Source organism: Hermetia illucens, chromosome 3 (genome assembly GCF_905115235.1).
Source record: "Hermetia illucens chromosome 3, iHerIll2.2.curated.20191125, whole genome shotgun sequence".
Taxonomy (NCBI): domain Eukaryota; kingdom Metazoa; phylum Arthropoda; class Insecta; order Diptera; family Stratiomyidae; genus Hermetia; species Hermetia illucens.
Window position 1 is genome coordinate 173,477,764 of NC_051851.1, and position 15,917 is coordinate 173,493,680.

At 44.5% G+C, this 15,917-nt stretch overlaps 1 protein-coding gene across 1 annotated transcript in view; it reads right to left on the minus strand.

The window, feature by feature from the left end:
- The window catches only part of LOC119651069 (sodium/potassium-transporting ATPase subunit beta-1), a 119,535-nt gene extending 104,133 nt beyond the window's left edge, over nt 1-15,402 (minus strand). Inside the window, exon 1 of the mRNA XM_038054406.1 lies at nt 14,489-15,402. Within this exon, the coding sequence (XP_037910334.1) occupies nt 14,489-14,621 (133 nt within the window). The 5' untranslated portion in view covers nt 14,622-15,402. The remainder of the gene's footprint in view (nt 1-14,488) is intronic.
- Between the last annotated feature and the right edge of the window lie 515 nt (nt 15,403-15,917).

Here is a 15,917-nt window from a genome sequence, read left to right on the forward strand (position 1 = left end):
TGGTCGGTTTTACCACCAAGTTCCTAAGATTTAAATAGAAATCCAGAAGATCAGTGACGAATTGCATTTGCAAAAATATGGAATGTCCACTTAATAAAGGGACTAGATGAAGGCATATCTAGAGCAGATATCTGCACTCTATTGGGGATCCGAGTTAAACTATGGGGACTTGAAGGTGCTTCTATTGCAAGTTTCAAGAAAGCATATCTTGGTGGTGCATAAATAGTTGTAGTATGACAACATTCAAGATTACGGCGGTCTGCACGGGGCACTGGCCCAAAGGGGACCATGCCGCTAGGCTCGGCATACCCTACAACTCACATTGCCGAAGCTGCGGAGAAGGAAGGGAAACCCTCATGCACTTTCTCTGTGATTGCCCAGCTCTGGCTAGAGTCAGGCTGCGGACACTGGGTAGACCATTCTTTGGGGACCTCAGAGAGATTTCTAGCTACAGAGTGGGAGAGCTGCTTTCTTTCGTGAATGTTACGGGCTGGCTCTGAAGATCCGAGCCGGCTGGACTCTGCCTCCCGGCTCCCATAACAACATCAAAACGGCTATCGAAACGGCGCATCAAAGTGCTAATTGGGCTCCTCGCAGCGGCCACTGTTACCTACCTACCCCCATGACAACGAGAGGTCTTCCCACGAGGGTTGGCTTTTGTGGTTAGCAAAAATGGAAGGCTCGATTTATCTTTTGCGTTATTATATACAACCTGATATTTTCAACTTAGACAAAATGAACTTTGGTGAGGAGATGTAAAGAGAGGGGAGGAGAGGGCTACGTTACTGATTTGGAAGAGTTGTAGGGTTGTTTCGCTAAATTTTTTTTCCTCAAAAATTCACCCCCAAATGCTTACTTTATAATTCGTTTCCAGTTCAATTTCACTCAGTGCTCCTTGTTTGGGTAACTGACCTCTAAGTGTTTTATGTGTGTGTCCCCCGATGGCTATTTACTGTACATTCAATTTTCCTGCAGCTTTTCCAAGGATTTCAAACGTGATGTTATTTCTGATTTCAGCAACAGAAGAAAACCAAGGAAAATAAGAAAATTGATATCCTTGTCTTTTTATCCAGAAGCGAGGACATTAAATATAGCACACTTCACACTTCAATCTCTCTACATTATTGTATTTACCCGGGTCCATTTCCAAAGTGGTCCTTTCCGAAAATTTCAGTTAAAATGGCATCAAACAGAATAAATAAAAGCGTCTAATTTCGGTGCTCGTTTACCACAGTCTGGGGAGTTTATTGATATTATGTTGTCCTGAAATTAGCAGGCTATGGTCGTAAGGTTTTATGAAAGTGAGTCCTGCACGTGTAGGAGCAAAAATGTAGTTGAAGTGGGGGTTGGAGGAAGCTTAAAGTGAATCGTTTATCATTTATGATGAGATTTATTGTTTGTGGTCCTCATAGATGTGACCATTTGTATTCTAGCCTGCGTAGATCCTTGCTACTATTACTCCCCCAGTCAAGCTTATTTATGAGCAATGACACTGGGAATTCCTACGTTTACCCAATTTTTGTTATTCGAGGGGCTCGAAAGATGGTACGGTGCCGTGCAAATTTCGTTCGTTGAGCATCTTAAAGGACGTCCTTATTGGGAGGAAAGTCCTGATTTTCTTTTCTGCGAACTGGCGTTTTCGGGTAAATTGAGATGTGTGCACAATACATTCAATTTAAATCGATGGGATTCTCGTGCCTACGTAAAGTGCGGAATAGAAAGTTGGAAGTGATAAATTTCAAAGTGAATATGCTGTTGACTCATGAAATTGTATTTTCTACAAGTCATGCAGAATTTAGGTGATTCTTTACGATCCCCTTTTTACAATCCACTCAAATGTAAAGTTCGAAAGGTTTACAGGTGGTGGTGTTTGGTTACAGGTTTGTTTGATGGATACATGTACGGAGGAATTCACATTTACCTGAAGCGAACACGAATGTAATTTATTTAAGATGACCTGAGTGCTGGAAGTGGGAGGGGGGAGTACAAATGATGCTTATACAATCAGCTTAAAAGCACGTTTGTTGTGATGGTCTATATAAAATTTAACATACACTTTCTAGAAAATCGATTATTGTGATTGAATCTATTCTGGTGTCGAGTGACCTAATGGAACCTGTCCATCAAGGCTCTGATGTGGTTTCACTCAAAAGAGTGGGACCTCTCCTTCGATGAAAGAAGCAGTTCTTGCCACTGGTTAAACGTTAGCATGTACAGGTACAGGAATATGCACCTGGGGTTGTGCTATAGAAGATAATGCGTCATTAGGCTCTTGTATGGGGGGAGCTTATATTTCTCCTCTGATGATTTATGATAAGTGAAGTATCGCATTTCGATGCGTTGCAAGGTAGACCAAGAGAGAGGAAAAAGACACTATAAACCGTTTTTGGCCTTCCTAGATATAGTCCTTCTATTTGTGATTACAAGCTAAAAACGGCCTATTGGATCGCCGAGCAACTTTGAGGTCGTCGGTTTGACTGGGATTCGTGGGGGCATATTCGAAGTGAAAGACAAGGGGAACAGTTGATGACCTTCTTCCCGGAAATATTCGCTTCGGAATGATAAGTTGGCCAGAGCTCTTTGATGATGCAGCAGTGCAGCAATTATAGAGGTATCACGTTGCTGAGTACCATCTATAAGATATTCTCCTCTATCTTGCTAGGCCGGATAGCCCCATATGCCCAGAACATCATTCGCCCATACCAAAGGGGCTTCACTCCAGGCAAATCAGCAACAGATCAGATTTTCTCTGTGCGGCAAGCGATGGAAAACTGTTGGAATATGGACAACAGTTGCACCATCCATTCATTGACTTTAAAGCCGCCTATGATAGCATAGCCAAGGTAAAACTCTACACGGCCATGAGAGAATTCGGTATCCCGACGAAATTGGTAAGACTGACTAGGCTGACCCTGACCAATGTGCGATGCCAGATAAAAACAGCAGGATCACTCTCAAGACCATTCGATATCAACAACGGTCTACGACAAGCGGATGCCCTATCATGTGTCCTCTTTAACCTGGTCCTCGAGAAAGTGATCCGTGATGCTGAGGTAAATGCAAGAGGTACGATCTTCTTTAAGTCCACCCAACTACTGGCCTATGTTGACGATATCGACATCATTGGAAGAACCACCCGAGACGTACAAACCGCCTTCATCCTGATCGAGCAGGCGACGCGAGATCTTGGGCTGCACATCAATGAAGGCAAGACAAAGTATTTGGTGGGAACGTCAGCATCGAAAACCAACCAACCAACCACATCAAACCGTACTGGTCAAACAGGAAGAATAAGGTTAGGAGAATACAACTTTGAGACCGTTAATAATTACTCCTATCTGGGGTCGAAAATCACAACCGATAACAACTACGATGATGAAATTCGCGCACGATTGTTGGCAGCCAACAGAGCCTATCCAGCTTATAAAAACTGTTCCGATTAAAACGTCTCACCATAGGGTCAAAACTCTTACTGTACAGGACTATGATCTTGCCAGTCCTCATGTATTCCTCGGAGACAGATTAGGATTCTTAGCAAGAAAAATTTCCAACTTTTGGCCACGTTCGAGAGAAGAATCCTCCGAAGAATTTTTGACCCCCAACATAAGGATGGACGATTCCGTAGCCTACATAAAGATGAAACCTATAAGCGATACCATGATCGTCAGGTTATGGATAAAATCCGGCTCAACAAGCTGCGTTGGGAGGGTAATTTTCTCCGTATGAATGAGGATGATCCAGCCAGAAAAGGCTATACGGGCAATATCTATGGTAGAAAAAGAAGACGATGCAGACCCTGGCTGAGATGGAACGCTGGCGTAGGCCAGGATGGCAGACAGGTTTTAGGGATATCGAATTGTTGGATGTCGGCGAAAACACCGGGATGTTTGGAGTTCCTTATTAAGGCAGGCCTAGGCCGGATACCGGTTGTTGCGCCGTTGATTATGATGATAAAAAAGATGCCAGGAGACTCAGCCTCCTATTGTCCTATCTGCTAAGTAGAAAACATTGAGGTGGGATCCTGTTGGAGATGAGGCTTCTAACCATCAACAAATGGCTTTGGGAAAGGACTCTTTGGTTGGTAACGGACGATGGGCGGACGCTTGGTATAAGGTCTCCTATTGACGACTGTGGTTTATGATGAAATATTCGAGCTTCTCGGCTCAAAAGAGGCGATAAATGCAAGTTTCACAAAACAGGCATCTGTTTTAGTTGTGTGTTGGGTGTTAGTTCATCCAATGCAGTTACTCTGCAGTTACTCATAGCTGGAGTGGTGAGATGAATGTTTTTATATGCATCGCCGTGGAAATGCTTATAAATTGCTAGGATCGAAAAAAAATAATTCCGGCTCATTGCCTGTTGCCTCTGAGTGCCTATAGCAATTTTGGTATTTCTTACTAGGCAGCATTACTTGCAGCAGGCATGGTTTCATTGGGGTTGCTTTCGTTGGAACGAGTGCAGGACAAAAGCGCCAGGCTAGGATGCAGCTATGTTATCACTCACACTGCAGATGAGGTGAACTAGGGGAGTGCCGATGGATGCACAAACTATAATATTAGTTAAAGCATAAAAGGAAGGCACAGGGAAATTAACTTCCACATTAAATATCGGGCACAATCTGGTTAATCAGACGGAGGCACATTACACTCAAGAAGTTGTGACGTGAAGCAGTAGATCCAAGGTCAACTTTGGTATACTGTGAGGGCAACAACCAACAAGGACCACTGCCCAAAAAGCAGGGACAAGAAGGACGTCTGGGAGCAATATATCAGACTTCAGGAAGGAGACATGTCCGGAAATGTACCGGAAATTAACCCGCATGAAGGGAATGCTCCTGAAAAAATTCAAACCTGCACCCGGGCAGGTCAGGGGTGAAGGCAGGAATCAGGAAACCCGCCATTAGCTATGCTAGTGCGGTCAAGGGCAAGGGCCAAAAATGTTTCCCGAGCGAATACTCACTCGTGAGGAGCAGGAAACTATCAACGACGTTGGCGTCAGGCAGATTTACAAGGGATGGACTGCGAAACTTATAATCAACGGGGTGCGTTTTCGAGCAGGTCACATACTGGTGGACGATGGGGGACACTGCAAAGTGGCTTACGACTATAGTTCCTAAATTGCCAGGCTGACAAGGAGCAGAACTAACGACATGTGCTGGGGATGATATACCAGGAGTACACATGGTGACAGTGTTTCCTCCAAAAGCTGCAGCAATAGAGACGAAAGATCTCATGGGCCTTCAAATCGCTCAGAATGAGGATCTGCATACGCGATTATAGAGCGTCTTGAGAAGCAATGTGGAGGGTAAGGGTAGACTCCTCAGATCGGGGAGGATGACCAATCCCTGGAGGCAATCTAACGTCGGAGTTGCCATATCAACTACCGACTTGGCCACATATCTGTGCACGTGCGCAGGGAAAAACCGAGGAAAGAGACCTCGGAGGAGACACCGGGTGAAAAGCATACTGAGGTCCTCGAAAAACTCTCGGAAGCCATTGAGGCGAAAAGGATTGGATCCGCAAGGGAAGTAGATCTGCTGCCTAGTGAAGAGTAGAAGCTGGACGATCTAGACTTAAATCTTCTAGGACTAGGTAGACAGCGACACGCAGGAAAGGGCCATGTCGTAGGAGGAGGGTATTACTCCGACAATGGAGAAGAGCTCCAAACAATGACGGAGCGAATGGCTGACACTAAGATAGCCCAGATAAACCCCCACCATGCAAAAGCTGCATCTGCGGTAATTGCAAAGGCAAGTTCCAAGGAGAACATTGGAATAGTCCTGGCTCAAGAGTCCTGGGTGTGCCGGAAGCAGATTCGCGGTCTGCAAGGAGATTGCATACAGGTAATTTGGGAGTCCTCTTGTGAAAAACCAAGAGCTTGTATAATTGTTAAACATAATTTAAAATATGTATGTCTTTCAGAGTTTTTGACCGGGGAACTTGTGGCTATCTAATCTCTACTATTATGGAAACCAGGAGGAGCAGCGACACCAATAGAAGAGGTGAGTACCTTCTTGAATTTATTCTTAGCTACAAGTTAGAAACATATAACTTAGGGAACACTCAAATATTTGTGACCAGCACTAGAGAAGAGGTACTAGACATAACTCAAGGAAATACTCTAATGAACAGGCTGGTCAGGAAATGAAGGGTATTAGATGAGTGCTCTATGTCTGATAACAGAATAATCAGATTCGACTTTGAGGGCAACTCCGAAATAAAAAGAATAATAAGGAATGCCAGGAGAACAGATTTGGGATTCCTATGCAACGCACCTGAGCAACAACATGGCTCACCTTCAAGCGAACGGTGATATCAGGAGCGAACTGGAACTAGAAACAGTGGTAGAAAACCTCAGCAAAGTTGTCATTGACGCATGTGAGGCCAGCTGTCAGGCTAAGACAGTTAAGTCATCAAGGCATGTACCCTGTTGGAATAGGAAGCTAGCCAGAATTATAACAGAGGTATGAAAACTCTTCAATCGGGCAAAACAAACTGGGGACTGGTCGAGGTGCAAAAATGCACTGACTGCAACGCGATCAGGGAAGCAAAATAGAACAGCTTCAGAGAATTCTGTGAAGGGATCGAACACATCACAGAAGCAAGCAGAGGGAGCAATAGCTTCTGTCTGTTTGAAGAAGGAATATGCGACATTTACCTGGAATGGGAACGACAGAGTATACCTGCTTCTCAGAACTCATCTCCCAGGGTCCTACCCCACGGCGGTAGGCGACAACATTCTGGCCGCCACACCAACAACGCATAAAAGCGGAAGGAAGAAGAAGTAGAAACTAGCATAAGAGGTATGCTCGGAAGCTAGGGTAAGGTGGGCAGTGGGAACTTTTATACCACTGAATCACCGGGAAAAGATGGCATCTTCCCACCGCTAATCCAAGGAGGCCTAGATATAATCTTAGAGTCTCTTCTGAGGGTGGTAAGGGATAGCATAGCCCTGGGATATGGAGCATGGAGGCGGTGGTCTTTATTCCGATAACGGGCAAAAAAGATCATTTTCACCCTAAACCTTTCAGACCGACTTGCCTAACATCGTTAGTACTCAAAATGGTGTCAACATGCTTACCGGGCAGGACGATCAACTGAAACTGCTCTGTATCAGCTGAAGGATGTACTACGGCATGCTGTAGAAAGAAAAGGAATAGCACTGTGTTTGTTTTTGGACATCGAAGGAGCATTCGACAACACATCGCACACAGAGATACAAGATGCCCTGAGCCGCAAAGGAGTGGGAAAAACCCTGGCATTCTGGATGGGCAAAATGCTAGAAAGCAGGAAAATAGAGGTACCGATAGGTACAAATTCTATTGTTTTGAATACTACTCAAGTTATCCACAGAGCGAGGTACTACCGCCGCTTATGTAGAGTATGGTAGTGGACGAATCCTGGACGTGTTAACAAATACTGTACAACTTCCCATTCATTCTGGTACCGAAGAAGCAGCTCAAGAGCGGGGGAAGAACTTTTTGTCGATGTGTAGATTTCCGGGACTTGAACACTAAGTTGGCCCCTCTGTCATACCCACTACCACGGATTAATGATATCTTGTATGAGGTTGGGAATTCAAGGTATTTTTCTATACTTGATTTAGCGGAAGGGTATCATCAGGTTCTTATCGATAAGGAAGATAGGGGTAAAACTGCATTCAGTTTTTTATACCAACACCTGCAGTTTAAGACATTACGCCTGCTTTCTTTTACTCGTTGGTGAATCAACTTTTGTCAGGTTTATAGGGTATAAAATGCTTTGAATACTTAGACGATGTGGTTGTGTTTGCCAAAAATCTGGGTGAGCACAACCGAAAGTTAAATGAGATATTTCAATGATTCCGGGAAGTTAATTTGAAATTGCAGCCAGCCAAGTGCCAGTTCCTGCGGAGGAAGGTGACTTATTTGGGGCACGTTTGTAGAGAGGATGGAATTAAGCCGGATCCGAGACTAACTGAAAAAGTCAGATATTTTCCGCAGCCGAAGAGCCCCAAGCAGATAAAGTCATTCCTTGGATTGACCAATTATTACCGAAGGTTTATACCCGGATTCGCAAAAATTGCAGCTCCCATTAATCAACTTGTGAAGCAGAGCGTGAGATTTTAATGGGATGAGCGATGCGAGAAAGCTTTCTGGCGGTCTCGCCGCCCGCCCTGGGGTATCCTCAATTTGATATGGAGTTTACTCTGGTGACGGATGCTAGTGGCGATACTGTGGGTGCAGTATTAGAGCAAGAGGGGCGTTCGGTGCAATACGCGAGTCGAATGGTGATCCTGGCGGAAAAAAATTACTCAACTTCGGAACGAGAACTGTTGGCCTTGACGTGCGCGACCAAAAATCACTGTCGCTATCTTTTGGGAAGGCAATTTAAGATGTTCGCGGATAACAAACCGTTGAAGGGGACGTTAAAAGCTGAGGACGACCTGGTCGGATGCTTCGCCTTCAGCAAAAATTGTCTGAGTAAGACTACGAATTACTGTATAAGCCTGCCCGTATGATAGGGACTGCGGATGCTCTGAGGAAAGCGATTCAGCAAGAGAAAACCCAGGAGTACCCGGGTTAGGTTGCTTAATAGTAACGCGGTCAAAGAGCCGGATAGCGGCAGAGGATCAAGGGAACTGCAAATGAAATGTCGGATATTTGAGTAAAATTTCAAAAAACTATAACTTTTATGAAAATTAATTTTATTAGTCAAAATAAGAACCAGCAGCTTCAATGCACTTCTCCCAACGAGATACAAGGGCATTTATTCCAGTTTCGTAAAAGCCTGGGTTTCTAGAGCTGAGAAATTCTTCAAAGGCACTTTTGACAGCTACTTCATTGCTGAATTGTTTCCCCGCCAAAAAGTGATCCAAATGCTTAAAAAAGTGGTAGTCGGTTGGCGAGAGGTCGGGTGAATATGGTGGATGAGGAAGAGTCTCATATCGTAATTCATTTAATTTTTGGACCGTCATTCTGGAAACATGAGGTCGGACGTTATCATGGAGCAGTATCACTCCATCTCTGTTGACCAATCTAGGCCGCTGAACACGTAATTTCTCGTGCATTTCATCAAGTTGGGCACAATGTTTCTCTGCATTAATTGTTTCACCACGCTCCAAAAACGAATAATGAATAATTCCAGATGCAGACCACCAAACAGTTACCATTACCTTCTTCGGGTGAAGGCTCGGTTTTGGCATGTGTTGTGGAGGCTGATCGGCATCTAGCCATTGCGCTGATCTGCGACGGTTGTCGTACAATATCGACTTTTCATCGCATGTCACTATTCTGCGCAAAAAGGGGTTGTTCCTGTTGCGGTTAAGTAGAGAACTGGATATTTCCATTCGCAGCGCCATGTTTTGCTCGTTGAGTTCATGCGGAACCCACTTATCAAGCTTCTTCACCTTTCCAAGCTGTTGTAAGTGCCGAGATACTGTCGAATAGTGTACGCCTATTTTCTCTGCAATGTCACGAATCGATGATCGGGGATCAGATTCCACTATCAAACGCAACTCGTCGTTGTCGATCGATGGTCCTGGGTGTCCACGAGGTTCACTTTGGAGGGTCATGTCGCCTGATCGGAATTTTTCGAACCACCGCTGTGTCGTTCGTTCGTTTGCTGCGTCAGCTCCAAATGCTCTGCAAATGTTTCTGGTTGCCTCCGCTGCGTTGTGACCAAGTTTAAATTCATATAGAAAAAGTAGACGTTTTTGACTCCCTTCCATGCTTTTTTCTTTGAGTTTTACTTGGAACTTCAATGACGATTGAAACTGAAATGACTCCTTGATCGAACGAACGACTATTTATACTCAATTACCACCAGAGTCACCTTGCGGCAGTTTTAAACATTAAAATCATAACTAACTTCACTTCATTGAAAAATCCGACATTTCATTTGCAACAACCTAATAAGTTGCCGGAAGATGGGGAGGAGAAGCGACCTGGGGTTCTAGAGAGATCGGAAGTATAGGAAATAAGCATTCCAGAAGAAGTGCGGCTAGTTCTTAGAGACTACCATGATTCGAGAGGTTCTTTAGGTGGAGCGGGATGAAGAGGCATGTGCGGCGTTATATGGCCAAGCATATGAAATGCTAAAAGAATAAGAACTCTTGTCAAACAAGCATGCCGATGGTGGTTACCGCGGTATCAGACCGGCCCTTTGAGAAAATATTTATAGACTTGGAAGGAAACAAATACATACTTTCCATAGTCGATGACTTGACGAGATTCGCGGATTTCGCGGCAATTCCTGATTAGGAAGCTAGCACAGTGGCTAAGACGTTGTTTAATGAGATAATTAGTAGATACTCTTTACCACGGAGTATTGCCATGGATTAAGGAACGAATTCCACAGGCGAAGTCTTTAAATCTTTGTGCAAATTCTTGAGTGTCAAAAAATTGCAAACAATGGCCTATCATTCGCAGTCTAATGCTATAGAAAGACAACATACGACCCTGGGGAACTATTTGCGATGTTTTGTCGATAATGCGTCTCGGGACTGGGATGAGTATCCCAGGACGGCGGCTCACGCTTATAACAACACACCTCACTCTGGATTGTGCCCAATGGGTGTTTCGGGTTCTTCTCAGACATACTAAGCAGCCTTAAAAGAACCCCTGAGCCTGTTTACAATGACCAGCTATATCATAGGCAGCTCTGTAGGAGACTGCAAGTTGCGTACAAGCATGCAAAGGAGGTGTCAAAGAAGGGATACGATAAGCGGGTGAATCTCATTCAGGTACATGTCGGTGATAGTGTCCTCTTCAGGATTCGATTCGATTCTCCGAGGGCCGTATAAAGTTATCCATGTCCACTCACCTGAGAATATATCTATTCTGAAGCGAAAATTGAGAAGGGTCCACGTGAATAGAGTAAGAATCTTTAATACATAGGAATGCAAAAGCGAGGTGCCCGGGCGGTTTCCTGGAGAAGGCTAGCGAGAGGATTGGCAGCAAAAGCGGTATTTGGGGTGGTTAATCCTAGGAAATCCTAATCGTGATATTTTGTCTCCTCAGATAATGGTTCCGAGTTCTAAATTACTTTTAGTGATAAGCTCGAGATAGAAATAGGATAGGGAATAGGGAATATGTAAGTTATAAAATCAAGAGTAGAATTTGTTAGTTCTAAATCAGGCGGCGGTAGAATGATTGTGTGTGCACTGGTGTCTACGTGGTGGTGGACGTTTGCTCACGGTGGGCTGTTGCAGATGAAGGGAGTGGACCCTACTGGTGCCTTGTTTGAGGAGGTAGGGCGGGTGTATTTTTTTCGTGTCTCGATGGTCTATCCTGACGAAAATCCAGCCAGAGGATGACAACCAATCGTGGCAAATGGTGGCGAACATCCCTAGGGATGCAAGCGAATTGTGTGCACAGCGGTGGGGACGGGGGGTACGTTGATGGCTGGGAGCGGAAGAGATCGGAAGGAAGCGACTCCCCCACGTAGTTGCAGAAATTTCCCGGCGGGGGAGACGGTCTTTTTTTTGATGGCATTGGAAAGTTGAGCAAGGCGCTTTTTGGTATCATGGACTCTATGGGCGACGAACGGATTACTAGCGGATTTGTTGAGTTAGATGCTAGGAAGAACCGAACTTTCGAACAGAGATCCTTTGAACGTGGAAGCATTGAACTTGGGTCAGCAGTTATTAGATCAACTGATGAAGGTTAGATTGGTGCAAAATGGTCGCGATCTGCTAGAAAAACGACGGTTCTAGCTCTTCTTGCGGAGGCTTCCACTGTTATGAGTTGGAAGCGGACTACTTGGCGGTCAGTGTTGCACGGGGGCGAAAACAAACATGCGAAAACAAACATTTTTATTCTATCCTATAAAAATACAATGCTAAATTAACCTAACTTAAGTACTACCTTAACAGCCTAGCTTAATCTAAGGTATAATCTATGGCTTAAACTAACTTATCACTAAAGAATAAATGGAAAAAATATCTGATATGTATTCTGGAGGAAAAGTCGAAAAAAACCTCCATTAGCTAAATTTTTTATAAAAGCGGACGGGCGAGGAAGGAACTAGGATGTGGGATGGGATGGGGGGCATGCGGGAGGGGTTTGGGAAAGGAAGCTAGGAGTGGCGCTAAGGATGGGTAGGTTTTATAAACTGGGATGAGGAGTAATTACCGTTGTAGAAGATTACTCTACCGCCGGGGTCAAAAAGAAGGTTACGGGCTTGGAGAGATACGAGGATTTGTGGGAACAGATGAGTTCGTAGAAGATTCTCTTCGACGATCTCGATCTGCATGGCCTGGGAGATGAGTGGATTTGGGTGGGATCTGGATTTTTCCAGGAATTTGAGGGCGTGACGGGCTAGTACTGCGTCGAAGCGGGGCGTTTGAGAGGAGTCGTAGAGGATCTGGTTGGAGATGTATTTGGAGCGGTCTTCGTTCTTGTAGATGTTGGTACAATGGCGGAGGATTCTGCGCTCTTTGAGGCGGATTCGTTCCATTTGGTGAGGGGAAGTGTCGGACCAGAAGATGAAGCCGAAAACGAGGAGGGGACGGATAAGCTGTTTATAGCAAAACAGCTTGACTTTCTGAGGAGTTGGACTGGTGTATTTTAGGATTGGGTAGAGGGATTTGAAGGCACCTGTTGCACGGTTCAGTGCCTTCGTGATATGTGGGACGTGGGATAGGCGGGAGTTAATTGTCACCCCAAGGTAGGTGACTTCCTTGACAGTTGGGATGGTGTCGTTGTGGATTTTTAGGGATAGGGTTGAAATGTCGTTCCTCATTTTTGGCGTCATCTTAGCGGTACCATGGAATACGATGGTTTCGCATTTTTGTGGGTTCAGGGACAGTTTCCAGCGGGTGAAGTACCGGTAGAGCTCGTCCAAATAGGAATTCAGGCGGGCTTCACCGGCAGGGATGTTTCTGGTGGAGGTGTAGAGGATGAGATCATCCGCGTATTGAAGGATTCGGATTGGATTTGGGTGTGGAGTTGGTTTGGGAAGGTCTGCGGTAAACAGGGAAAAGAGGGTAGCGGAGAGGACTGACCCCTGAGGGATTCCAGCCGGGCTAGAATATGGGGAGGAGAGGTGTTCTCGGAGTTGGACTTGGGATTTCCGCCCATCAAGAAAGCTAAGAATTAGCTTACAGAGGTGCGGATGGAACTGGAGGACTTCAGAAAGCTTATACGCGAGTCCGTATTGCCATACGGAGTCGAAAGCTTTCTTTATGTCGAGGAGACAGGCTATGGTCGGAGCGTTCCGGTTGAGACCGAGGAGGACGTCCGATTTGAGTACGAGCAGTGCATGCTCGACTGAATGTTTGGGACGGTTTGCGAATTGGAATTGTGGGATAGTGTTGCACGGGGGCAACAAACTTCCACCGTACTTATAGAGCACGGACGCTTTTGTAGACAGTACACATACTGCTTTGATTAGATGATTCGAATTGTCCAAGGTATGATAACTGGCCGTAGGAAACAGACCATTGTCATAGGTATGAGGCTGACAGAAGGAAGGAAGTTTCCATTGGTATCCAGTGGGTTGAGATTAATGTGATTGCTGGGACATCTCTAATCAATCGGTTTGATGAAGCAGATCATCTAGATCAGCTAGGTTAGGCAGCTACGGACAATCTTGCTTGAGGCTTAAACCACTCTCCACAAAAAGTAAAGGAGCATTATTCCGAAAGGTGAAGCTTGACAATTATGGCATCCTCAACTCTCAAGGAAGTGAAATGATACGTCCAAAGGACAAAGTCCTCTAAAACAAGAATTTCTGCAGAATAGAGGGAGGTCTAACATCAAAATGTCAACCATATTTTTCATGATTCATGGCAGACCTATACATTTACGTAATCGCCCTCGTAGCTATCTCCAGTCCTCTCGTCCAGGAGCCTGTGAAATAGGCACAAACAAGCACAAAGCCTACATACAGTGATTCGTCCTAAAAAGCATTAATTTTTCTATCATTTTCCATCAAAAAAAAAAGATGGACATGACACGATTTAGAGCAAAAACTTCAGAAGACCGAAGAGAGACATAATTCATTATTCAAGTTTTAAAAGCAGCTTTTGACGACATCAGCAAAGTCTGTGTCGTTTCCCGCATTAAAATTGCATTCTTTCCATTAGCAAATCAGTTCAAACTCCAGGGGAAAGACTCAACTTCTCAATGCTATACAAACGGATTGTATCTCACAGATACATCCCCTACAATCACACCGAAAATATGAGTCTAGTGTACAACATTATAATTATTGCTGTTAATTCCAGTGGGCCGCACTACCATTCCACGGAGTTAGTGAGCTGGTGACCAAGTTGTTTGCTGATTACAGAGATTATAACGTGACTAAACCCCCGACTTTGCTGTTTTTGCTTAATTGTAACTTGATGTACTGAAACGCAGCCAAGGGCATACTATCGCAGAGCGTTATCATCATGGAATGTATGAATAATTAGAACCATATTGAAGCCCCACCAGTTCAAGGGATGATCTTATCATTACTCGGTCTTTACTATGTGTTTTTACGGTTAATCCAGCGTCACGACTTACCCCATTCTGCTCCTGTACGTCCCAAAATCGACCCTGTCTCCTGATTGTAAATCATCTCCTTGAAGGTTTCCTTGCGTTTGTCAGGAAACTCATACTGCACCGCGGATGCAGCTCCGTTCTTTTTCATACTCATCGCGAAATCTGAATGACTTTTTCTTCTAATTTATAAATAGATACTTTGGCGACTGAGGACGATTCGATCGAATTTGTAACAAACGTACAAAATCTGGTGAATTATGCACAAAGGAACTTTCCTCTTGAATCTGCGACTGAACCGGAACAAACAAACTAAATTCACAGAAACTTGGCAGCAGCAAGTTAATAACAATATAAAATTCGCTATCAGCACTTTATCATTCTTTCACAATATGCCGTTGTTGCTTATCACTTTCCTAGCGCTTTTCAGCTTTCTCTGCTCTTTATTTTCCACTTCTCCCTTCACTCGATTTCCGGACAATGCCCACCGATAATGAAAATTCACTAGAACACAATCTGGTAACCGTTAAAAGTTCTTTTCACTTGATTTTGTATCTTCGACGTCAACTTGTTATACTCAAGATATTTTCGGAAAAACTGCCAATGATTCACCAGAAAAACTAATTTGTTTGAAGATGGATTAGACGGGAACCAGTTGGTTGCAGGATGGAATTTTTCTCCCGAATCCGTGTGGACTACAATCAGCCGAGGAGCGTGTGGAAAATCGAGTGACTAGTAGCCAAGTAGTGAGTATCTAAAGATACTTTCCGCTAAGGCCGAAGTTATTTTTAAAAAGAAAAGCCAGAAGGGAGATGTGTATAGATTTGCGAGTTGTGTTCTTGCCTCGATTTCTGAGACTTTTCCTCGAGTTTCCCGGCGCTGGGAGTTGTATTCCGGTCCGCGCTCGTTGCCTTACTAAAAGATCTGAAGTGAAGTCGAGTTCCCACCAGCACTCGGATCCTATTCTACACTCAAAAATCTCATAGCACGTTCAAATCTGACTCTGAAACACTCAGTACAGATACTATACCATGAAAGCGTACTTTGAGCGGCAAACGTACGAGTATGCCCGGCATATCAGTAGATTGTTGTACCCAGTTCAGATACTCAGTGAATTTTAGTTAGCTTTTTGTCTGACGCTTTTCAGATACGGAAAATATACTTGCACACATAGTAACACCACGCACTTTCTCAGCCTTAGCAGAATGTGGGGGGGTTGCCAGCGGTCTTGGTCGTCTGAAAGTGTCCCGGTCTATGCTTTCATGGGGTTCAGGTCCAGCGCATTTGTACGCACTCTCCAATTTCGCCGGGGGCCCTGTGTTTATGATGGCTTTTAACGAGATTATTACGGCACGGCGTGTCAGAATGCCTCCGTAGATATCCATACTGAGGAGAAATGGGAAAATTCAGGCTTGGAATGAGACTGTTCAGTGAATTAATCTGTGGAAGCACT